Here is a 26,334-nt window from a genome sequence, read left to right as displayed (position 1 = left end):
CAAAGATCTCAGAAGTTACTCTGTGCTCAGACAACAATGTGGGTCCTTTAGGTTGGCAGTGGCAGCAAGACAACCAGGAAGTGGAGGGACAGCACCAGGAGAAGGCTCTCCTAGCACAATGCAAACCTTGAGCAGGTCTGATTTCTACCAGGTGAAGTAATACTGCCCAGCAGTCTTGCTGAGGGAAGTGGTAAGGTAGGGATTTCCCCAGAATTAGCCATCACTGAGGCATCCTTTCCCGGACTTTGAACCTGATCATGGACTAACTTCATGTATTAGTTCCCTGTGTTTATAGTTACAAATTATCACAAACATGGTGGCTTAAAACAACACAAATTTATTTTCTCACAGCTCCAGGGGGCAGAAGTCTGCAGCCAAGGTGTCAGAAGGGCCGTGCTCTTTCTGAAGGTTATAGGGGAGAATCCATTCCTTGCCTCTTCCAACCTCTGGTCCCCGCCAGTTCCTTAGCTTGTGGCCACATCACTCCAAATGTCCAGTGCCTTCAAATCTCTCTCTGTTCCATCTGCATGGTTTCTTCTCTTTTGAGTGTGTGTTCTCATGCACCCCCCTTTCCCCCTGCCCACTGATTCTCTCTTGTAAGGACCCTGGGATTGCATTTAGGGTCCACTCAAATAATCCAGGATAATCTCCCCATTTTAAGATCTTAACTTAATTAAAGCTGCAAAGACTTTTTGCCATATAAGGTAATATACAGAGGTTTTAGGGATTAAGGTATGAATATCTTTTGGGGGGGTCATTTTTCTTTTTTTTTCTAATTATAATAAGGGTTTTTATTTCTGAAATTAAATCAAAGACATCTACACTTAATAGAAATACAAAAGTATGAATTGTCCTTATTACTCATTCAGACACTGCCGGAATACCCAGGCATGTGCAGTAATCATTGAATTTAATTTTTAGAATATTTTACCAAGTTTAAACATGTTAAAATGTGGGTGTTTTAAATATTGTTTTGATACTTGTAGATATTCAGGAAGGAAGATAAAACATGGTTTACTTAAAATCTGTGGCTTCATTTATAACTGTTAAGATTTAGGTTTTTTTTTTTTAATATGAAATTTATTGTCAAATTGGTTTCCATACAACACCCAGTGCTCATCCCAACAGGTTCCCTCCTCAATGCCCATCACCCACCTTCCCCTCCCTCCCACCCCCCATCAACACTCAGTTTGTTCTCAGTTTTTAAGAGTCTCTTATGCTTTGGCTCCCTCCCTCTCTCACCTTTTTTTTTCCCTTCCCCTCCCTCATGGTCTTCTGTTAAGTTTCTCAGGGTCCACATAAGAGTGAAAACATATGGTATCTGTCTTTCTGTGTATGACTTATTTCACTTAACATAACACTCTCCAGTTCCATCCACGTTGCTACAAAGGGCCGTATTTCATTCTTTCTCATTGCCACATAGTACTCCATTGTGTATATAAACCACAATTTCTTTATCCATTCATCAGTTGATGGACATTTAAGCTCTTTTCACAATTTGGCTATTGTTGAGAGTGCTGCTATGAACATTGGGGTACAAGTGCCCCTATGCATCAGTACTCCTGTATCCCTTGGGTAAATTCCTAGCAGTGCTACTGCTGGGTCATAGGGTAGGTCTATTTTTAATTTTTTGAGGAACCCCCACACTGTTTTCCAGAGTGGCTGACCAGTTTGCATTCCCACCAACAGTGCGAGAGGGTTCCCGTTTCTCCACATCCTGGCCAGCATCTATAGTCTCCTGATTTGTTCATTTTAGCCACTCTGACTGGTGTGAGGTAATATCTGAGTGTGGTTTGGATTCGTATTTCCCTGATGAGGAGTGACGTTGAGCATCTTTTCATGTGCCTGTTAGCCATCTGGATGTCTTCTTTTTTTTATATATGTATTTTTTAACGTTTTTTAATTTATTTTGGAGACAGAGACAGAGCATGAACGGGGGAGGGTCAGAGAGAGAGAGGGAGACACAGAATCGGAAGCAGGCTCCAGGCTCTGAGCTGTCAGCACAGAGCCAGACGCGGGGCTCGGACTCATGGACTGCGAGATCCTGACCTGAGCTGAAGTTGGATGCTTAACCGACTGAGCCACCCAGGCGCCCCAGTGGATGTCTTCTTTAGAGAAGTGTCTATTCATGTTTTCTGCCCATTTCTTCAGTGCATTATTTGTTTTTCGGGTGTGGAGTTTGGTGAGCTCTTTATAGATTTTGGATACTAGCCCTTTGTCCAATAGGTCATTTGCAAATATCTTTTCCCATTCTGTTGGTTGCCTTTTAGTTTTGTTGATTGTGTTCTTTTCAGTGCAGAAGCTTTTTATCTTCATGAGGTCCCAATAGCTCATTTTTGCTTTTAATTCCCTTGCCCTTGGGGATGTGTCAAGTAAGAAATTGCTGTGGCTGAGGTCAGAGAGGTTTTTTTCCCTGCTTTGTCCTCTAGGGTTTTGATGGTTTCCTGTCTCACGTTCAGGTCCTTTATCCATTTTCAGTTTGTTTTTGGGAATGGTGTAAGAAAGTGGTCCAGTTTCATCCTTCTGCATGTTGCTGTCCAGTTCTCCCAGCACCATTTGTTAAAGAGACTGTCTTTTTTTCCATTGGATATTCTTTCCTGCTTTGTCAAACATTAGTTGGCCATACTTTTGTGTGTCTAGTTCTGAGGTTTCTATTCTATTCCATTGGTCTATGTGTCTGTTTTTGTGCCAATACCATGCTGTCTTGATGATTACAGCTTTGTAGTAGAAGCTAAAGTCTGGGATTGTGATGCCTCCTGCTTTGGTCTTCTTCTTCAAAATTACTTTGGCTATTTGGGGCCTTTTGTGGTCCATACAAATTTTAGGATTGCTTGTTCTAGCTTCGAGAAGAATGCTGGTGCTCTTTTGATTGGGATTGCATTGAATGTGTAGATAGCTTTGGGTAGTATTGACATTTTAACAATATTTATTCTTCCAATCCATGAGCACGGAATGTTTTTCCATTTCTTTGTATCTTCTTCAATTTCCTTCATAAGCTTTCTATACTTTTCAGCATACACATCTTTTACATCTTTGGTTAGGTTTATTCCTAGGTATTTTATGGTTCTTGGCGCAATTGTGTATGGGATCAGTTTCTTTGTCTTTCTGTTGCTTCATTATTAGTGTATAAAAATGCAACTGATTTCTGTACATTGATTTTGTATCCTGCAACTTTGCTGAATTCATGTATCAGTTCTAGCATGGGGGGTCATTTTTCAACCCACCACAGCCAACAATGCTAAAGCACCTAGTGTCTGAGTGCAATGCCACCAAAAGCCTAGTCTCTGGGGATCAATTAAAGATCTTCTTTCTGCCTTCATACTCACCCTGCTCCTCATACTCACTTATACCCTTTTTACCTACAGTTCCTCAACTCAGAGCATCATCTCTCCCCTCTTTGACTATTCAGTTCTCTTCCAGAAGCCTCAGGTCAGGAGTAGTCTCTTCAGAAATGCCCTACCTGACCTCCTTGACCAGGCCAGTCTTCCTTCGTGGCATGGCATTGCTTCTCCTTGCGGAGCTGGCATTTGACCTGTGTGTTGTGTGGGAGGACAGTGCCCCTTCCTGCTCGTGTCTGCACTGTATTTTCAATACCCAGCACATAATATCCAATACATATTTATTCGATGAAGGAATGAATCCTGGCTTCAACTCTTATAGGCTGTATGTATCAGCTTGTTAGGGCTGCCATAACTGAATACCACAGTCTGATGGCTCAAACAACATGAGTCTATTGTATCATAGCTCTGGAGGCTGAAATTCCAAGATCAACATGACAGCAGTGTTGGTTTGTGGCGAGGCCCCTCTTGCTGACTTGTAGGCAGCTGTACTCACTATGTGCACATAGCCTTTCTTCTGTTACATATGCAGAGGGAGAAAAGTCTCTGATGTATCTTCCTCTTCTTATAAGGAGGCCAGTGCTGTTGGATTAGGGTTCCACCCTCATTTCACCCTAATTATCTCTTTTAAAGTCCCTACCTCCAAATACAGGCACTTTGTAGCTTAGAGCTTGAACATATGAATTTTTGGAGGACACAATTTAGTCCATAATGTTATGTGACCTCAGATAAACTCCTTAATTTCTCCAAGCCCTGCTTCTCTAGTTCCAGTTGCTTAGGGAAAAGAGACAGTATTGATAATTAAACAACAACAAATGAGATAAGATGTGTGAAGCACTCAACATACTATCTGGCACAGAGTAAAAGTTTTGTTTGTTTTCCCAGAAGCAGATAAGGACTGGAGAGTATGTAGATTATTGGAGGAGGTGAAGGAAAAACCAAAAGGGGAGTGGATAAGTGAGACAGGAAAGGGAAAATAACCAATAAAAAAGGGTGTGTTGTCTGACAAATCACCACTGGAAAAACTAGAGCTTCTTCCCACCAGGGAAACTTGGATGCCTGTGTAGAAAAAACACTGCAGAGTCACCCCCATCCCTGGGGCAAAAGAACTGGGGGATTTCTGTACCAAAGCCCATCAGTCATTGGTTGACGTCCACCGCCAAGGATGGTAATCCTCCCTGCTTTCAGCCTGCTGCACCTGTAGACAACAGGCATGGATACCAGAGAAAGCCCTGAGGCAATGAGATGCCCATGCCAGCTGTTGGTAGCCCCATTAGCCCTGCCATAGTAAAGCCTGAGGGGCTCTGGGCATGTCTTCCTCTCTCCATCTCAGTGTGCCATCAGGAAACCTTGCTTATTCTCTGGAGTGGTGGTAGTAGTCATTGCTAGTTTGCAGAACTAGAGATGCTCCTTGACAAAAAATTCTGGAGCCAAACAAATGTAAGGAAGGCTTCTTACATGGTTGTACTTAGGGAGATGCACATCCAAAGCTCAGTTGATGTCCTACAGTTGAACTATCAAGCTTTATTTGATCCTGTGATTTCCAGACTTATTTCCACAGTTTTTCATGCAGTTTGTACTTACCTTTTAAGAAATAAAAGTTCTCTAATACATGATTTGTGGGTAATTGATTCTGATTCATACTAGAGAGGTCAATATTTGCCAAAGAAGTTTCTCATCAGTTCACCACTACAGCCTTAGAACAGTGTCTGGCACAGAGAAGTTGTTCAATAAGTGTGTTTTGTTACAACAGAGTCTTAAAGCAATTTCAAAAAAGAATCTGAAGATATTTTCAATAAAAGCAATCTCATAAAAAATGACTGTCTAGTCCCCAGAATGACTGTTTTGAAGGACTTTGAAAGAAATTTCAGCTGAATGTACACTTGCTAAAATATTGGACAAAGCATTTTTTATTTTCCTGGTTTGTTCCCATTCATCCAAATGAAACAGGGGACTCTCCTGAAAAATGAGAACCCATGGTGTTAGAATATTGTCCATTTCACAGGGAAATAAGCGTTTCCTCCCCTGATCCATCTGTAAATGCATATCATGCATGGCACTAATGTCCCCCTGGTCCAACATTTGCTAAAAAGAGTGTCTCAACTTCTGTTTCCTCCCCATACACTTCGCCATTTTGTTGAATGGTAAAGATTTCAGTTATGACCCCATTGTAGAGTAAAAAATAATCAAATTAGAGGGCTTCTGCCTTTAGGTCTAAAATTAACTGCTTTTTATAGGCAGCATATAGATGAGTCTTGGGGTTTTTTTTGTCCATTCTGTAACGCTGTGTCTTTTGATTGGTTATTCCATTTACATTCAAAGTAATCATTGATAAATATGTACTTATTGCCCATTTTATTACTTGTTTTGTGATCATTTCTGAAGATTTACTCCAATCCTTTCTTGTCTTTCTCTTTTTCATGTTTTGCTGGTTTTCTTTAGTGATATATTTGGATTTCTTTCTCTTTATTCTTTGTGTATTTATTGGTGGTTTTTGATACATGCTTGCCATTATGCTTGTATATAAGCTCTTCTGCAAATAGCAGTCAATATTAAGTTGATGGTCATTTAAGTTTCAACCCATTCTTTCTCCTCTCCTTTCCACATTTTAGATACATATTATATTTTATATACTTTTTTGTGAGTTGCTTGACTGATTTTTTTACGGAAATATTCCTGTTTACAGCTCTTGTGTTTCCTACCTTTATACGGTCACTTATGTTCTCTACTTTCCACTCAAAGAATCCCCTCTAGGGGTGCCTGAATGGCTCAGTCAGTTAAGTGACTGACTCTTGGTTTCAGCTGACAGTGCAGAGACTGGTTGAGATTCTCTCTCTCCTCCTCCTCCTCTCTGCCCCTCCCCAATTTGCACTATCTCTCTCTCTCTCTCAAAATAAATAAATAAACTTAAAAAAAAAAAGAGTCCTCTTTAATGTTTCTTGCAGGGCTGGTTTAGTGGTCACAAACTCCGTTAGTTTTTGTTTTTCTGGGAAACTCTTTATCTCTCCTTCTATTCTGAATGATGGCCTTGCTGGATAGAGTATCCTTGGCTGCAGATCTTTCCCCTTCAGCACTTTGAGTATGTCATGCCACTTTCTTCTGGCCTGCCAAGTTTCTACTGGAAAATCCTGCTAGCCTTATGGGCTTTCCTTTATAAGTTACTGATTTCTTTTGTCTTGTTGCTTTTACATTTTTTTCTTTATCACTGTACTTTTCATATTTAATTACAATATGTATTGGTGTGGGTCTGCTTTTGTTTATTTTTATGGGAGTTCTTTGTGTCTCCTGGATCTGGATATCTTTTTCCTTCTACAGATTAAGGAAGTTTTCAGCTATTGTTTCTTTAAATAAATTTTCTGCCCCCTTTTCACTCTCTTCTTCTTTTGAGACTTGTAGAATATGAATGTTATTATGTTTGATGGAGTCACTGAGTTCTCTCTAAGTCTATTCTTGTTGTTTTTTTTTTAATAATTCTTTTCTCTCTTTTGTTCAGCCTGATTACTTTCCATTACTCTCTCTTCTAGATCACTAATTCATTCCTCTGCTTGTTTAATCCTACTATTCATTACATCAAGCATGTTTCTTATTTCATTTATTGAGGCTTTTATCTCTGCTGCGTTATTCTTTTTTTTTTTAATTTTTTTTAACATTTATTTATTTTTGAGACAGAGAGAGACAGAGCATGAACGGGGGAGGGGCAGAGAGAGAGGGAGACACAGAACCAGAAGCAGGCTCCAGGCTCTGAGCCATCAGCCCAGAGCCGGACGCGGGGCTCGAACTCACGGAACGTGAGATCGTGACCTGAGCTGAAATCAGACGCTTAACTGACTGAGCCACCCAGGCGCCCCTCTGCTGTGTTATTCTTTATCTCTGCATTAAGGGTCTCACTCATGTCTTCCAGTCTTTTCTCAAGTCCAGTGAATATTCCTTGTGGTCATTGCTTTAAATTCTCTATCAAGCATTTTACTTAAATTAGAGGACTTCTAACAAGTGCATCCTCTTGCCAGGCAGAGCTGGCTGTTTGTTGGCCTTAGATGTCCTCTGACAAGACTTAAGGCCTTTCTAAGCCTGATGCAGTTGCTTCAGGAAACCTACATGAGAAGTGAGATTTGCAATGAATAGGGTTTTTTTCTATAGAACACTGACCCAGCTGGACATCCCTACCACTTTTGCCCAACAGTCCTATTGTTTGTTGATCATTATTACAATGAAAGGTTTGAATCCCTAATTATTACTCATTCTTTGGAGCTGAGATAGAGGCCTGGGGGCTGTAAAATTAAGTTTGTTTGATTGCTTGTTTGATTAGCCATTTGTATACCCAAATGCCCACTTATTAAGAAGGAATATTTCTGAGGATACTGCTTATCTTCCTAGTACTTGAAAAAGATAAGAGCTGTAACATGGTAGCATTTTCTTTACACCCAACAAATGAGAATGTTGGCATTTCTAGAAAAGAGTGAGGGAAGAGAATGTGACCATCCAAGTTCTTGTGAGTTAAGTCTCCCTTGGTCTAACTTGAGGAATGAAAATGTGGATCTTGGAAGACAGAGTTTGTAAAGACAGTGTGCCCATACCCATACCCGGTAACCCAATGAGTGGGTTATTACAGTGTTGAAGGGGTGGTGGGGTCACTTTGAGCCATAAGAGGTAGGACACCAATGTGGATGAAACAATGAGAATGGAGTATTTCTTTTTATTTATTTATTTATTTATTTTATTTATTTTTGAGAGAGAGAGAGACAGAGACAGAGTGTGAGCAGGGGAGGGGCAGAGAGAGGGAGACACAGAATCCGAAGCAGGCTCCAGGCTCTGAGCAGTCAGCACAGAGCCCGACGCGGGGCTCGAACCCATGAACTGTGAGATCATGACCTGAGCTGAAGTCTGACGCTCAACTGACCAAGCCACCCAGGCGCACCTGGACAGAAGCATTTCTGAGGCCAAATTTATTTAGTAAAAGATATGTTGCCTTTCTTTAGTCAGATGTTGGCCTGGCTGCTACTTACCAGTGACCCTTGTCAATTATTCGTGTGTTTCCACTATTCCTCCTTGCTGAAAACCCCCTGGAGAGAAACTATAAAGTCTTCCTAATGTCCCTTTGCTGTTTGTTTTCCTGTGTTTCCTCTGTGTTTTGGTTCATCTCAAGTTCAAGAATGATGTCTACATTTTTCTAGGAAATTGTAGCTTTTCTAAAACAAGTGATAAGCTGTGAATGGCAGAGGGAGAGGAGATAATTTTGGCTATGAACCACTGGAACCTTCTTAATGAGTAGAGTGAAAAAGATGAGGAATTTAGATTTAGAAGTAACTATAAGAAGGAATGCCAATTCTTTATCATCTGAAATTTTTTTCACGTCATTTTATTGATAGCCAGCTGTGAATTAAAAAAAAACAACAACCTATGTTCTTAATTATTATGCTACACCCCCCTTAACCAAGGGCAATATCTTCAGATTACTTCATTCTTAAGGTTTAACTTGATTATTTCTTTTTTTTTAATGTGTTTTTATTTTTGAGACACACACAGAGAGAGAGAGAGAGAGAGAGAGAGAGAGAGAGAGAGAGAAAGCACAAGGGGGGGAGGGGCAGAGAGAGAGAGAGGGAGACACAGAATCTGAAGCAGGCTCCAGGCTCTGAGCTGTCAGCACAGAGCCTGATGCGGGGCTTGAACTCACAAACCGTGAGATCATGACCTGAGTGGAAGTCAGACGCTTAACCAACTGAGCCACCCAAGTGCCCCTAACTTGATTATTTCTTTACAATCTTCTTCATGTTTACATATTGAGGGTTAAGTTCAAAAATATGAGATCAAGGGCTTAAAAGCAAACACATAAAGTGAAAATCCAGGAGTGAAAATTTTCTGAATCTGTTTCATGAATTTACTTACCAGCTATGGCTCGACATCAGTTTCTGAAGTCAGAGCCATGTTCAAATCCCTGCCACACTAACTCTAAGGACTGTGTCCTTGGAAAAGTTACTTAAACTTTCTGTGTCCTATTTTCCTCATGTAGAAAATGAAACTAACAATCCCAAATTTGTAAGCATATAAAATTAACAATAAAGTGACCACTAAAACAGAAACCTTAATCAATTTCTCATTTCCTGAAGATTCTATTCTATCTCTCTGCCTCACTTTATCACCAAATTTACTGAAAGATTTGTCTTCATATGTTTGCCCCATTTCCTTCCCTCTTCATCTCTTCTTCAACCTACTTCAATCTATTTTCTGCTCCAAACCTGAACACAATGAAGCGTAAGCAAATATTTGGGGAACGTGTACTCCTTAAAATGGGAGCTCCCATTGCGGTCATCATCATCACCATCATCATCATCATCACCATCAAGCACCAGATGGTTTCTTAAAGAAATACTCTTTCCTCTTCAAATCATAGTCAGTTGAGAATCAGGATACTTTTATTTATTTATTTATTTTGAGAGAGAGAAAGAGAGAGCGCAAGGGAGGGTAGAGAGAGAGGGAGAGAAAGAATCCCAAGCAGGCTCCACACTGTCAGCACAGAGCCCAATGTGGGGCTCAAATCCACAAACCATGAGATCATGACCTGAGCCAAAGTCAAGAGTTGGACACTTAACTGACTGAGCCACCCAGGAGCCCCAAGAATCAGGATCTTTAAATCTGCTTGGCTTAGGAAAATTCTATGAATTTTTTTTTTTTATTTAACACACGCACACTCAGTATTTTCATTGCTCTAAGACAGAGACAAAAATATCTAAGGATGTCAGAGAATGGGTTTGTCTCCTTGCTTTTTATAGTGATCTCCTTTCTTATTCTGTAAATAATGTGTATATGTATGTTATTCCCTGTTGCTACATAAAAAATTATCCTAAAACTTGACAGCTGAAACAAGCATTAATCTCACAGAATCAGGGAAGAGTGTGGCTGTGTCCTCTGGATCAGGGTCTCTCACAAGGCTGCTGTCAAGGTGCAGTTATCTCAAGGCTCAACTTAGGGGAGGACCTGCTTCAAGCTCATCATGGGCCTGTTGGCAGACTTCTGGTTCTTACTAGCTGTTGACTGGAAACATCAATTCCTTGCCACATGGGCTGTTCTGTAGGGCTACTCACAACATAGTAACTTGCTCCCCCCAGGGCCAGGGCTCTGAGAAGAATAAGAGATGATGATCAAGAAGGAAGTGACATTCATTTTGTAACCTAATCTCAGAAGGGATACTCCATCACTTTTGTGGTATTCTATTCATTAGAAGCAAGTTATTAGATCTATCCCACGCTCAAAGAGAGAGAATTGCACAATGGCATGAATAGGACTGTTGGGAGCCGTCTTAGGTAGAGCTGCTTACCACAAAGTATGACTTTGTTCTCCCTTAGCAAAAGCACAGCTTTCATTTGATTCTTTTAAACCTCTTCTCTTTTGGGAATCATGGGTTCCATATCCATCAGGTCTTCAATGCCTTGCCATACTTTTTTTTTTTTTTTTCAAAAAAAGGAAGTAAGAGGGGGATGTGACACGTTCTGCTAAAAATAGCTCCCAATATAATGGCAACTTTGGTTGTCATCACATGTTGTGCATTGATACTGAATTACGAAGAGGACTCCAATGACTCCTAGTGGTTTTCTGAGCATCAGTTTCCTAATGACTGACTTTATATCTTCCTAAAGAATATATTAAAAACAGAACTCTAGAGATTATAGATACAGAAGCTGTATATTTAGACCTTGAGTTTCTTTTCCTTCCTGTAGCCCATCACCCACTTTGCACAGAGGTTTTAGTGCTAATTTGAGATCATTCTGAAACTTTATCTGCTTTATCATAAAATGCATATCCAACATTTTCTATCTAATTTGGTGGTAAACTTTCAGGAACAATTAAGTCACCTCTGAATTAACTGAATCATCTGTAATTTCTTATGCCCTCACTCTCTTACATCACATGCCATAAGAAGAAAGAAAGAAGAACTTGTATTTAGGAGAGGCTTATGGAAAAATCTTAGAAAATAAACAGATACAGTGTTATAATTTCAAGTAGAGTTGTGAATGCAGAATTTTGTAAAGGAAAAACTAAAAAGTAGACAAACATTCATATAAATAATATCTTCACCTTTTGTTTTCTTTTGTGCAGATTGTTTCCCAGAGAAAACTGTCTAAATCCTTGTTGAAGCATGGGAACACAGCAGGGAAATCCTCCATCACGGTAAGCCCTCCCTTAGCAGCTCTCTGTCTTGGTGCTTAGATGGTGCTCGCTGGTCCAAACCTGCAGTGAGAAGCAGACTCTCTGCCCATTGGGGTTGATGCCACAACTGCCCAGCTGTCCAAGTCACCCCCATCCTTCTTGTTCCTTTTTTCTTAGTTACCCTTCTTGCCCATATAATTTTGACCCTTCCACCCCTAGGAAAAAGGAATAGAATAAGGATTTGAAAGTGAGGCCATTCACTTTTATTAAGCACTTCTGCAGTTAATATATAGGTTTTAGTGGAGGACAAAAATGGAGTTGTCAATGACATTAAGAATATAGAATTGTCTGGGGTTTTCAAATGATCAAACTACCTATCCCTGCTTCTCATTTTTTTTGAGAATTAAAAATCTGCTCTGATAATGGTGAGTCCAAGGTTAGATTTGTTGCCTAAGGACCAGAGAACCCAGCATTTAGCCCTCCTCTTTAATATAATAGTTTGGATTTATGTTATCGTTTTTAGTGGCCATTAACCACATGTGATTATTTAAACTTAAATAAAACTATTCAAAATTAAACAAAAGAAAATATCCATACCTTACACTAACCATGTATCAAGTGTTCATATATATCATAGCCAATATTTACATGTGGCTATGAATCTGGGGAGGGAAACAGAGATTCAGGAGGCACGGAGATTCCCCAACAAACTCAAGCCAAGGAGGTCCACACCAAGACACATAGTAATTAAAATGGAAAAAAAATAGGGATAAAGAAATAATTTTAAAGGTTGCAAGAAAAGACAGTTACATATGAAGAAACACCATAAGGCTATCAGCTGATTTTTCAGCAGAAACGTTGTAGACCAGAAGGGAGTAGCATAATATATTCAAAGTGCTGAAAGGGAAAAATTTGCAGTCAGGAATACTCTATCTAGCAAGGCTACCATTCAGAATAGGAGAGATAAAGCGTTTCCCAGACAAATAAAAATTAAAAGAATTCATGACCACTAAACCAGCCCTACAAGAAATGTTAAGGGGGATTCTCTGAGTGCAAAATAAAACCCATAAGTAAGAGTAAGAAAAATAGCACAAAAGCCGAAAAATTAAGTGTGTCTGTAGAAATCAGTCAAGAGAAGCACAAGATAAAAGGATATAAAATATGGTACCAAATATCTGAAATGTGGAGGGGAAAAGAATGAAGAATGAGTTCAAAATTAAGGGACCATTAGCGTGATATAGACTGCTATATGCAGAAGATGTTATATATAAACTGAATGGTAACCACAAATCAAAAAACAGTAATAGATATGCAAAAAAATAAAAAATAAGGAATCCAAGTATTTTACTAGAGAAAACTAATCATGAGATAAAGAACAAGAGAATAAAGGAATAGAGAGGAACTATAAAAACAACCATAAAAAAGTAACAAAATGGCAACAATTACTTTGAATGTAGATGTACCAAATACTCCAATCAAAAGACATAGAGTGACAGAATAGATTTAAAAAGAGAGAGAGAGAGAGACCCATCTATATTCTGCCTACAAGAGATTTATTTCATACCTAAAGACACATACAGACTCAAAGTGAAAGGATGGAGAAACATTTATCATGTAAGTGGAAGTAAAATGAAAGCCAGGGTAGCAATACTTATATTGGAAAAAATAGATTTTAAAATAAAGGCTGTAACAAGGGACAAAAAAGGACACTTTAGAGTCATAAACAGTACAATCCAACAATCATGTCCACTCTCACCACAGTTATTTAACATAGCACTGGAAGTCCTAGCCACAGCAGTCAGACAAGAGGAATGAATAAAAGGCATCCAAATTGGTAAGGAAGAAGTAAAACTTCCACTATTTGCAGATGACGTGATACTCTATAAAGAAAACCCTAAACACTCCACCAAAAAGCTACTAGAACTAATCAATGAATTTAGTAAGATTGCAGGTTACAAACTTAATGTACAGAAATCCATGGCATTTTTATATACAGAAATAAAACAACAGAAAGAGAAATTAAGAAAGCAATCCTATTTAGTATTGCACCAAAGATAATCAAATACCTAGGAATAAACTTAGCTAAGGAGGTGAAAGACCTGTACTCTGAAAACTATGAAATATTGATGAAAGAAATTGAACATGACACAAACGAGTGGAAAGATACTCCAATGTCATGAATCAGAAGAATAAATATTGTTAAAATATCTATACTACCTAAAGCAATCAGCACATTCAATGCAATCCCATCAAAATACCAACATTTTTCACAGAACTAGAATAAACAATCCTAAAATTCATATGGAACCATGGAAGACCCCAAATAGCCAAAAAAATCTTGAAAAAGAAAAACAAAGGTGGAGGTGTCACAATTCCAGATTTCAAGTTATACTACAAAGCTTTAGTAATCAAAACAGTATGGTATTGGCATGAAAATAGTCACATAGAGCAATGCAATAGAATAGAAAGACCAGAAATATACCCACGTTTATATGGTCAATTAACCTTTGACAAAGGAAGAAAGAATATGCAATGAGAAAAAAGATGGCCTCTTAGACAAATGGTGTTGGGGAAATTGGATGGCTACATACAAAAGAATGAAACTGGACCACTGGCTTACACCATACAGAAAAATAAATTCAAAACAGATTAAGGACCTAAATGTAAGACCTAAAACTAATAATCCTAAAAGAACATAGGCAGTAATTTCTCCAACATTGGACATAGCAACTTTTTTCTAGATATTTCTCCTGAGTCAAGGGAAACAAAAGCAAAAATAAACTATGGAGACTACATCAAAATAAAATGCTTCTACACAGCAAAGGAAATAATCAACAAAACTAAAAGACATTCTAATGAATGGGAGAAGATATTTGCAAATGACATCTCTGATAAAGGGTTAGTATCCAAAATATATAAAGAACTTATACAACTCAACACCCTAAAAACAAATAATCCAATTAAAAATAGGCAGAGTACATGAACAAACAGTTCTCCAGAGAGGACATACAAATGACCAACAGACACATGAAAAGATGCCCAATGTCACTCATCATCAGGGAAATGCAAATCAAAACTACAATGAGATATCACCTCATACATGTCAGAATGGCTAAAATCAAAACACAAGAAACAAGTGTTGGTGAGGATGTGGAGAGAAGCCACATACATTGTTGGTGGGAGTGCAAGCTTGTGTAGCCACTGTAGAAGAGTATAGGGGTTCCTCAAACAGTTAAAAATGGAACTACCCTATGATCCATTAATTGCACTACTGGGTATTTACCCAAAGAATACAAAAACACTAATTTGAAGGGATACAAGCATCCCTATATTTATTGCTGCATTATTTACAATAGCCAAGATATGGAAACAGCTAAAGTATTCATCCATAGATGAATGGATAAAGAAGATGTGGTATCTATATATACAATGGAATATTATTCAGCCATAAAAAGAATGAAATCTTGCCATTGGCAAGAACATGGATGGAGCTAGAGAGTATAATGTTAAATGAAATAAGCCAATCAGAGAAAGGTAAATACCATATGATCTTACTTATATATGGAATTTAAGAAACAAAACAAGCAAAGGAAAAGATTTTTTTTAAAGGAGAGAGAGACAAAATAAGAAATAGATTCTTAACTATAGAGAACTGATGGTTACCAGAGGGGAGGTGGTGTGGGGATGGGTGAAATAGGTGAGGGGGATTAAAGAGCAGTTATCATGATGAACACCAAGTAATATATAGAACTGTTGTATCATTGTACTATACACCTGCAACTAATATAACATGTTATGTGAAACAGCTGGAATTTTTTAAAAATTAATAAAAAAATAATTACACATGGCTATCAGTTACTGTATTGGACAGTGCAGATTACAGAACATTTCTGTCATCACATAGTGTTCAATTGGGCAATACTGGAAGTATTTCTAAATAAAACCTTAAATTTTCAAAGTACTCTAGTATTTGAAACTTTGGCATCTTGTTTTAGAGCCCTTGAGAAAGGTAGAGAAAGTGTTCTAATCATTTAGTTGTGGGGACAAAAGAAAAAGAAAAGGTAGAATGACTTACCAGGAGAATCTGAATTGCTAGGGAGGTAAATTGCCAGGAGGCAAACCTCCTGAGTTCCTTTGAACATTCCTTTTTAACTTGAAAGTGACTGATTCCCTTTTCAAAAATTTTAAGCCATTTTTTAAGGGAAAAATTCAAAAGGATTCCCTGTGATTTAAGTTATGACCATTCTCACAAGCACTTACCTGAGGTTGTTGCTTGAATATTTTAAATGATACATTCATGTCAAAGTTTTTTTTTTTTTAACTTCTTGGTTCAATTCCATACAAATGATTCAAAGGGTCTTTGAAGACCCCATTGTTGCTCTAAAAAGCCATGAATCCAAAGGCTCACTTGCAAAGCCCACAGTCCCAGAGAAGCTTTGGGATATTAAATCCAGGTATGAGATTTACCTTTGTTCTTTCCCAGGAGAACAACCCCTCATCTTGCCATCTTTACTTTAAGACATCTTAGAGATCTTTTTCCTTCACTCATCTCAAAAATATTTAATCTCCTTCTTAATTTTAAATATTTAAATACTTCTCTTAATCTGGGATCCTTGGAGTAGAACAATGGCTTCAACAGCCTCTGCAAAACACTTGAAAATATGTGAAAATTTTTTCCTTTAGGTGATTGCTGAAGAATTATCTGGCAATGATGACTACGTTGAACTTGCATTCAATGCACGAAAATTGGATGACAAGGTAAAGTGCTGGGTGTTAACCTAACTGAAGAAAGTAATAAGGCTGACATACAAAGTTTAATCAGATTTTCTCCTGAAGCTGTTTTCTCCCTTTCCCACATTATTAAACAGATCAAAGATTTCACAGAGGTCTGCAAAGTAAGACTTTCCCCAAATTTTAGAAGCAGTTCATGAGAAGTGGGAGGGACTATAATTAAAAGAAGACAATTTTGTTACACCTAGGCTTCATTTGTTCCCAAATGTCACAGGTCAATGTGCACAGATAAATATGGTTTAAGCCCATTGTTAGGGACATTTCATAAGAAAAAAGAAGACATGAAAGGGAGGAAAAGTGACTTTCGTTAAGCACCTATGTTTTCCAAGAACAGGGTTAAAAGCTTTTTTTTTTTTAAGTTTATTTATTTTGAGACAGAGAGAGAGTGCATGTGAGGGGTGGGGAGGGGCAGAGAGAGGGGGACTGAAAAAATCCCAAGCAGTCTCCATGCTGTCAGCACAGAGACTGACTTGGGGCTCCATCTCACAAACCGAGAGATCATGATCTGAGCTGAAATCAAGAGTCAGATGCTTAACCAACTGAGCCACCTAGGCACCCCTAGAGCTTTTCATGCATTATCACATTTGATCATTCTTACAGCTCCCATGTAACAGGCATTATTAACTTTTGCTTTGCAGATGAGGAAACAGATTCAAAGATGAAATAACTTAAGGTCATTCCATGTGTTAGTCCAGATAATCCAAGAAACAGACACCAAGACAGGCTTAAATACCCAAGGATTTTATTAGGAAAATGCTTGTGTAGGGAACATAGGGAGGAAGTTTGCAGACCGCAATGCAAGTCTTACCATAACTAAAGGAGAGAGGGAGAGAGGGAGAGAAGAGCAGGTGGCAGTGTCCTAGAATGCCATTCAGTCTAAGGAAGGGTCAGCGAAGCCATCAGGGAGTCCTGGGGCCAATATTGACCAGCAGAAAAGTTTCATGTCTCCCATGCCTGCCTGAATATCCCCTACACATGCAGGCACTGGCTGGGAGCAGCCCATGGGAAGCCTGGCCTTGGTGCAAGTGCAGAGATGTATTTCAGGGCACAGCGGCTGGGGCCCTTGGTCAGTTACATTCCCTGTAGTGGGAGGTCTGTAAAGCAGTTTTCTTGGCCAACATATCCTGCTAGTAAATTGTAAAACTGAGGATTCATTTCCATGTCGGTTACATGGGAGTCTGACTCCCGTCTGTGTTCTTTCTATTGTATCTCACAATTTTTACCCAATCATAAGCCATGTTAGTCTTGTATATACAGAAAAAGTTCCTTAGTTTCTACCCATCAAAAAGGGTGGGGCGGTGTCCTTTCCAACCTCACCATATTTTTATGATCTCCCTCCAACCATATCTTTAAGTCAAAAAAACACATCACATTAATAAATGTATGCACAAAGGATTCCACTTTCCTAGAGCACAACTAGAGAACAGGGGATTTTTAGAAGTGGCACCACTTTTTCAAACACTTGCTTATAGGCGTTAGGCTGAAGAAGGTAAACCAATGTCTCAAGCAATTCCTTAAAGTCTTAGGTAGCTTATATCCTGGCGTATCTCATTCACTTTCACCTATGAACAGTACTCAGCCCTTTTATACACTCATTAGCTCATTCTTGTATTTGTTCATTCTCCATTCATCATTCATTCACAAATCTTTGCTGCATGCTTGTTATGCATTAGATGGTGGGAAAAGACATTCTTTAAACCATTCTCATACCCACAACCTGGAATTCACTGTCTAACTAAGTGAAACATAAATTTAAACAACAAATGGTATAAATAATACTATAGCCATGACAGGATGTGATAGGTGATGTATAATCAGAGTGTCTGGAGAAGGTTAATTCATTCTGCCTAGGGACATCAGAGAAGACTCTATACTTATGAATGGATGATATTTGGATGTCTTTAGTGTCCTGAGTAGATTGTGTGAAACTTTCGAGAACTGCTACTTTCTGCCATTAACATGAACTGGGTGCTGGAAACTGCAGTGTGCATTGATGTCACTTGGACGTAAGCTTTTAATCTTCAGTTCCTAATGGCTATTATGCTCTTTCCTTTCCCATCATCTCCCCAGGTTTTGGAATAATTCACCAAATTTCTTTGTAGTATCTTTCCTGATGCCATTATAAGCCACTGGGTCAGTGTGTAGCAGTTTTAAGCTGCTCAGTTAATGGCTTATAATGGCTTCTTTCTACTTAATAGTCTCTTAAGCACCTCTAGTCCACTTTCTAACTGACTTATGTTATAGTGCAAGAGGACTTGGGGGTTTGTTAGTGGGCCCATTAGCTCTGAGGTGTTTGAACAGCTTCCCTTCATTTGAATGAGCACTGGCTCACAAAACTGAAAAAATCTCATGTAGCACTTAATTTGGTTCTAGGTGGCCATTCCCACCTTTGTCTGGGTTGATTATCTAAGGCCCTGGTCACCGCTGAGCCTCAGTGCCCCAGTGATGTAGACTCCAGATCCTTCAAATTATGGTGGTATCTAGCCCAGACTCCTTAGTAATCCAGAGAGGAGAAGGCTGAGGCCATTGGTCCTCTTTGGACTGGAAGATGAATGGTCTTAGGTGGAAAAAGGGGAAAGATGTAGATTTAAGGAGCTCTAAGATGATACCATGAAGATCACCTCATGCAACCTCTTCAGGAAACCAAGGCTCAGCAAGGTCTGGTGACTTATCCAGATACTACTACTCCACTGGTTATGTATTGCTGCAAAGCAAACCACCTCAACACCTAGTGACTTAACTCTTCTATTACATGTTATGATTTTGAGGGTCAGAAACTCAGGCATGGTTCAATGGGGCAATTCTTCTGCTTCTTATGATGTTAACAGAAGCCATACAGCGATACTCAGCTAGGGGAGGAGCTTGTCTGGAGAGCTCAGTCTAGCTTTACTCACATGCCTGGCACATGGAATGGCTGAAAGGCTGGGTTCAGCTGGGTTGGTCAGCCAGCATGCCTACATAGTAGTCTTGGGTTAGGCACATTTCCCACATGGTGGCTGGCTCTTCCCAGAGAAAGCATCCCAGGAGAACAGAAAAGCTGAGTGGCATTTTTATGACTTAGCCTTGGAAGTCATGCAGCATCACGTCTGCTGCATTGTGTTAGTTCTATGTAGGTCATAAGGCCTGCCCAGAGTCAAAGAGAGGGGAGTTAGACTGCACACTCTGATGGGGGAGTGGCAAAGTTGTACTGTAGAAAAGCATGTGGACAGTGGACATGGTGGTAGCCATCTTTGGAAAATGTAATTTGCCACAGTATTTTTGTGATAGAATCAGATAATACAATTATTTCATGTCACAGCAAGAAAAATAGTTCCCAGAGTTTATCAGGGAGAACCTCCTTCTTGCTTTTAGCATTACCTACATAACCTACATGTTAGCAGTTAAACTTATCTATTAATTGAGAAAATGTATCATGACTAAAAGCCACTAAGATAAATAAAGGTCTTAATTTTTTAATTGTGTTAATTAGTATCATGAGAGCAACTAATTTCTACATATACTTGAAAGTTTTCAGTATGAATATGTGGGGAAAATATGCTGTATCCAACTCAGACAATGTTTATAGGTCATCTGGATCCCCAGGTCCCCGTAATACTCTGGTAACCTTCTGATACCCAAATGCATCAGGTAGAAAGCCTCTGATCTAATGTCATTGTTCTCATCTGTAAAAGAGGAGATGTGAAATGACTTACCCAAGGCTATACACACATACACACACACACACACACACACACACACACACACACAGTCACTGACAGAGAGGGATTCAATCAGGTTGCCTATCTAAAATCCAAATTTTTCTTCAGGACTTAGGGCAAATGAATATAAGTTGAATTGGTCTCTAGATGTGGAGAACTTGGTATTTCAGGGAAATAGAACCAGGGAGGAGGGAGGTGAAGGTATGCTGTAGGCAGCTGTCCTCAAAGTGTGGTTCAAGGTCCCAAGACCGTTTCAGGGGAATGCATGAGGTCAAAACTGTTTTCATAATAATACTAAGGTATTTTCATTCTTCACTCTCATTCATTCACATGTGTACAATGGTTTTTTGGAAGTGGCATGATGTCTAATATCACAACAGATTGAATGCAAAAACAGATATGAGAATCCTGTTGCCTTCTATTAAGCCATTAAGTCATTAAACTGATTTGCAAAAATGTAAAATAATGCCACTTTTCTGACTATTTTTTAAATTTGGAAAATGCAGTTGTTTTCCACTAAAATGCTATTTTTGTTATGATGTACTGGGTTTATTTTTATTATTTTTAAAATGATGCAACAAATGAATATTTTTTAAATTTCAGTTTTAGTTTATAATAGGATAAATGCCAATAGATATAATCCACATAAACAAAAGCTCCTTGAGGTCCTCAATAATTTTTAAGAATGTAAAGGGGTTTTAAGACCAAAGAGTTTGAGAACTGCTATTGTAGGTATACCAGTGAGCACTAAGTACTTTGCAAATCACAATGACAGAGAAATTCCCCCTTTTCTTTTGATAGAAATAGTCACTTAACTTGCATTTCCAGCGAATCAGCAGCCATCTACCTAAGATCGAAATCCAGAGTCCTTGAAATCTGAGAGGTAGTCTTCAATGACAGCCACACATAAAATAGATTAGGTTTGCAAGAAATAACTTATTTATCTAACGTTAATGCAATTCACTTAATGGAGAGGTAGGTGTTCTAATTTCTAAAGTACATTTAGTACATTAGCAGCTAGTTGGCAATTAATCTAATAAGTAAGTAGAGATAGGAATGTAATCACTTTAGAACATTCAAGCCAACAAAGAGTATTCTTTCTCTTTTTCCTCAGAAAGTATTCATGTTGGTATGCTGAAACTAATTCTCTCACTACTGATCCCCATATCTGTAGCAGTACTCATTACAAACTCCATTTTTAGTGTTCCCGAGATGCTAGATTGATGGGTTGCTGAATAAATAAACACATATGTCTCTAAAGCAGAGGTTGGCAAACTTTTTCTATAAAGGACCAGATGATAAATATTTTAGACTTTGCAGGCCACATAGTCTCTGTCCCAACTACTCAGCTCTGCTTCTGAAGCATGGACACAGCCATAGACAATACGTAAATGAATATGTCAGCCTTCCAGTAAAACTTTATTTACAAAAACAAGCTGTGGGCCAGATTTAGGCCACACACCATAGTTTGCCAACCCTGTTCTAAAGCAACATTAAATCTCTACCTCCTGGGCTGCGATTTTACTATGTTCAAGTATGCTGCCTGAAAACTAACCTAGCCTGAGTTGATGACAGCAAGTTATAATTAATGAGTATCTATTATATACCAAGTGTCAGGTATCTAACATACATTATCTCCAAAACTCAAAAACATATTCCTAAAGATGGATGTTATTATTTACATTTTACAGATGAAGCATAATAAGGTTAAATAGTTTGTCCAAAGTCACAGTGATAGAAAGCTATAGAGTTTGGGTATGGCCCCAAATCTTTCAGATACTCTTTTCTTATTCCAATATTCCATTTTCAAGATCACTGTCATAGAAATGCACTGCTTCTTTTTCTATTCTAGACCTCAGCGGATTGCTTATTGCCTTCTTGCCTGACAAAATGTCTTTCATATTGGACCAAAAGTGCAGGGCAATATAGCCTCCAAGTTATTAAAAATTTTACCAGAGCAAAACCTCAGTAAAATGCCTATATCATTAACCTTGCTTGCACTGAGCTGTCCCAAGGGCCACCTTAATGCTGATGGTCAAGCAAAAAAAAAAAAAAAAAAAAAAAAAAGCCAAAAACTCCACATTGTGTCATGTAACCATACAATTAATCCCAGAGTTGTTGTTTTTAAGTTACAAATTTCTGAGTGTACATTTACGATATTTTTGAGCTGCTTATGAATTGTTTTATTTCTAGGAATCAGAGGACTCCTTAGTGGTAATCATCCCTGATAGTCATGTAGTCCTTTACAAAGTGTCCTCATACACTGTGTCTGTTATTGATAATAATTGTGGCAGCAACACTTTTTGAGTACTTATTGCCAGGTGCTGGACTCAATATATCACATGGATCAGTGATTCCCACAGTGGTAGGAGGCAAAATGTGAAATCCTTTCCATTTACCAACCAGAAAACTGAGCCTTAAGGAAGTTAAATATCTTGCCCCAGATCATGGAGATTGTATAGAGTGGAGTCAGGATTTGAAAGCAGTACTCAAGATAGTGTGCCCATAGTAGATTCTCAATTACATGAAAGCATAGATGGCATCTGATCCTTCCTTCCTTGATTTATACTTTGTCCTGACAACATCTCTGTGCTAACCCTATAAATAGTATTTTATTTTATTTTTAAATGTTTATTTTTGTGAGAGAGAGAGAGAGAGAGAGCATGAGCCGGGGAGAGTCAGAGAGAGGGGGACAGAGGATCTAAAACGGACTCCATGCCGACAACAATAAGCCCAATGTGGGGCTGCCCTCCTGAGTTTTGAGATCCTGAGTCACACTGAAGTCCAACACTCAACTGACTGAGCTGGCCAAGTGCCCCACCCTAAATAGTGTTTTAAAGGAATGTAAAATAAAATAGAAAAACTGTTGTGATATACTACCAAGAGACAAAAAGATGTTAAAGTGTATGTAAAGTATGATTACAAATATATTTTTAAAAGAAAGAAAAGAAAATTATGTCTAGATTCTAGAAAAATATTTACCAGAATGTTGATAGTTGTGGAATTATGGATATGAGTATTGGCTGCGTTTTTCCTTCTTTTTTTTCTTACTTTCTATTTTTAAATAAAAATAACAAAAGTTTAAAATATCAATGAAAGAAAAAAGAAAAATGACTGATAAAATTCCTTCAGTGTGGTCAGCAATTTTTAAGTGCAATTCACCGGCATGTTCCCTGAGGGAGCAACAATCTATTTAAGGAAACAAAGCCAAAACTCCAAGAGAGGAATCCAAGGGCATCTAGGAACAAGCTAATGTGGCTCACATCCATTAAGAAAGGGAGGTAAGAGGGAGGTTCCAATTTTTTAAGATGAGTGTTAAAAATAAGTGGGGAGGGGAGAAATGTGAATGTCTTGAGTAAAAGGGGTAGAGATAGGAATTGACTACCAGTTTGGGAGGGAAAGGGGCCATTTTGGTGGACAGACACAGTTTGCAGGACAGATTTATTGGCAAAAACAGCCATTGTGGGTTCTTAACAAGATGAAGGTTGTGGTAATTTGGTACCTTCAAAAATAGAATAGGAAGGTATACACCAGACTCCAACTGTTGTGGCTCATGGTGTTTAGTTTCAGGCTGGGGCAGGAAGACCACAGGGGGAAGATAAATAGTCCTATCTCCCATCTTTTCTCTTTCTAAGGGGTCCTACAAGGTTTCTAGTTTCTAGGCTGATATTGTTTATTATAGAGCCTGTCATATTGTTTTCCTGCTCAAGATCTGACATTGGCTCCCAACTGCTTCCCAAGGCAGATGCAGAGTCTTTGGATGAGCATTTAAGACCCTTCACCTCATGGAGCTGACTTTGTCAGCGTTGTCTCAAACTCCTCTCCACATCCTTAGGCTGCAGTGGAATTAAGCTGCTTAGTGTGCCTCTCTGTTCACTCTTTCATACCTTCAATCATTCTGTTCCATCCCCAGAAATAACTTCCTCACAACCACATTTCCCAATGAAAATCCATCAGCTCCCTCTTACCGCCAAACCAGATGGTACTTTGAAGGGTTGAAACCAAGTTTTATCCTTCCTTGTATATTAACATCAAGCACAAAGACTCTATGATCAGTATATTTCCTGAGAATATTTTGTCGAGCTGAAGACTAGGATGGCTTTAGGCTTCATTCTGTTTTGCTGCAGTCTAGAATTCGGTGGGGGTTGGGGGGTGGGGGGATCACTTGAGGAAATACATAATAAGAGTGTAGTGACTAAGGCTGTTGCTCAGATAGCCTCCTATTCTATACCAGTTGTTCATATCATTCATTCATTTATTTGTGTATTCATTCATACGTTCCATAAACACTATGTACCACTAAAGTCTAGACATTGTAAAATATGAGGAAATTGTAGAGATATAAAAGAAAATCAGATATAATTCCTCCTTTCTGAACATTCATAATCTATTGGGGTAGAAACTAAGTGTACAGGAAGGATATGGCTATGTCTGCTTCTAGTAATGAAGTACCTGCTTGTTTTACATTATTCTCCCAATGAAAATGGCTAGAAACACTGGATAAGAACCAAGAGACATCTGTTTGAAGGCCGTAAGGCTGTCAGGTTTTGAGGGGCCAAAAATGGAAAGAAGAGAAATCCGCTGAGGTGATTCAGACATTCTATCCAGGTTTTCCACTCAAGGCAGTTCCTCAAGCCGGATTAATAAAACACCATGGGTAGAGATGCTAAGAAACCTAGCAGAAAATAGATAGTGAGAAATAAGAAAGTAAGCAGAGGTCTTTGTAATCTCGTGGGCCTGGAGAAGCAAAACTGAAGTTCAGGGGTACTAAGAGAGCTAGGGCCCAAGATTCAGAGATGCTTCAGAGAAACAGTCTGAATGTCTTATTCTCCCAAGACAACCACTAATTAGCAAAGCAGCATAAAGAGAAACTGAACAAAAAGCTAGAGCCAAGAGACTATGGAGATAAACAGAGCCTTGGAGAGTCTCACAAAAATTAGCACTGAAGGCTTGTCAAGGAACACCAGCCCTTATAAACACAAAACCTTTCAGTTGGAGCCCTTTAAGGACTATTTTCAAAGAATAAGTGAATCAAAAATATATTGCACCTATAAAGATTTTTGAAGAAACTTACCTCTAAATAGCTCAACCTTAATTGGAGTCAGGTGACTGCCCCCATTCTAACTGCTTGCCAGACTCTTGCTAAAGACTCATCTAGGGGCACCTGGGTGGCTCAGTCGGTTAAGCTTCCGACCTCAGCTCAGGTCACCATCTTGCCGTTCATGAGTTCGTGCCCCATGTCGGGCTCTGTGCTGACAGCTCAGAGCCTGGAGCCTGCTTCAGATTCTGTGTTTCTCTCTCTCTCTCTCTCTCTCTCTCTGGCTCAAAAATAAATAAAACATTAAAAAAAAGACTCATCTGAGTCTTTATAATCTTTATTTACACAGTATCTGCTACACAAGAGGCAGAACCAAGAAACAGATAATAAAAATAGATCCAAAGGTGATCTAAATATCATAATCATCAGACATAGGCTTTAACAATGACTCTAATTAATATGTTTAAGAAAACAGAACGTTGCTTTTCAAAAAACTGGCATTTGAATTGATCTTTGAAGAATACTTCGGATTTCAATTAACCAAGATTGTACTTCTCCAAGGACTTGGAGTCAGATGCAAGTCATTCTAGCCAAGGGTGGATCACAGAGATGAAGAACAAAGCAGGGAAGGGTCAAATCCAGCAGTATTTGATCCAGGGAAGGACCAAATGTGTGTAGGTGGGGAATAACTAATTTTTGTCTATTTCAGGATTTCTTCAGTAAATCTGACCCATTTCTGGAAATTTTTCGTATGAATGATGATGCAACCCAGCAGCTTGTACACCGAACTGAGGTGAGAAGACTTATCTTCAGCTGTGCCATCTCAGCTCCTAAGATAATAAATTGACCTGTTTTGAGAAACCCCTTATGTTTCTTAATGTCTATAGTTGTGCACTCAGACCTGGAGCCTTCACTGTCCTTAAGAGGACTCTCTGTCTTTTGTAGCTTTTTAAATTCTCAATTTAGTTGTTAGAAGACCCTCTCTCACCCAAATTTTCCATTGTTGACCTTCAATACAGACTGTCAGCAACATATTAATAAGAATATGAATATTAGGTAACATTTAATGTGTATGATTAGGTGCCAAGCATTGTACTAAGTGATTTGTATGCATTACTTTATTTACTTCTCATAACAATCCCTTGACATGATTATTATTACCCCCATTTTATAGTTCATTAACTGAACCTTTGGGAAGGCCAGTGACTTTCCAAATTCTCATAGTTAGTGAGGGGTAGAGCAGAGGTTTGAATTGAGTTTGTTTGGCCTGAGCTTCATGATAATTTGAGAAGTGCATCTGCCTCCCCAGCAAAAGTTCATCCACTGG

General features: G+C 38.7%; 1 protein-coding gene across 1 annotated transcript in view; it reads left to right on the top strand.

Annotated features, from left to right (window-relative positions):
- CPNE4 (copine 4) overlaps window positions 1–26,334 on the top strand; it is a 495,352-nt gene that overhangs the window by 350,936 nt on the left and 118,082 nt on the right. Inside the window, 3 exon segments of the mRNA XM_032594671.1 lie at window positions 11,430–11,501; window positions 16,164–16,238; window positions 25,717–25,800. Of these exon segments, the coding sequence (XP_032450562.1) occupies window positions 11,430–11,501; window positions 16,164–16,238; window positions 25,717–25,800 (231 nt within the window).

Source organism: Lynx canadensis, chromosome C2 (assembly GCF_007474595.2).
Source record: "Lynx canadensis isolate LIC74 chromosome C2, mLynCan4.pri.v2, whole genome shotgun sequence".
NCBI lineage: Eukaryota > Metazoa > Chordata > Mammalia > Carnivora > Felidae > Lynx > Lynx canadensis.
This window is presented reverse-complemented; position numbering and strand designations above follow the sequence as displayed.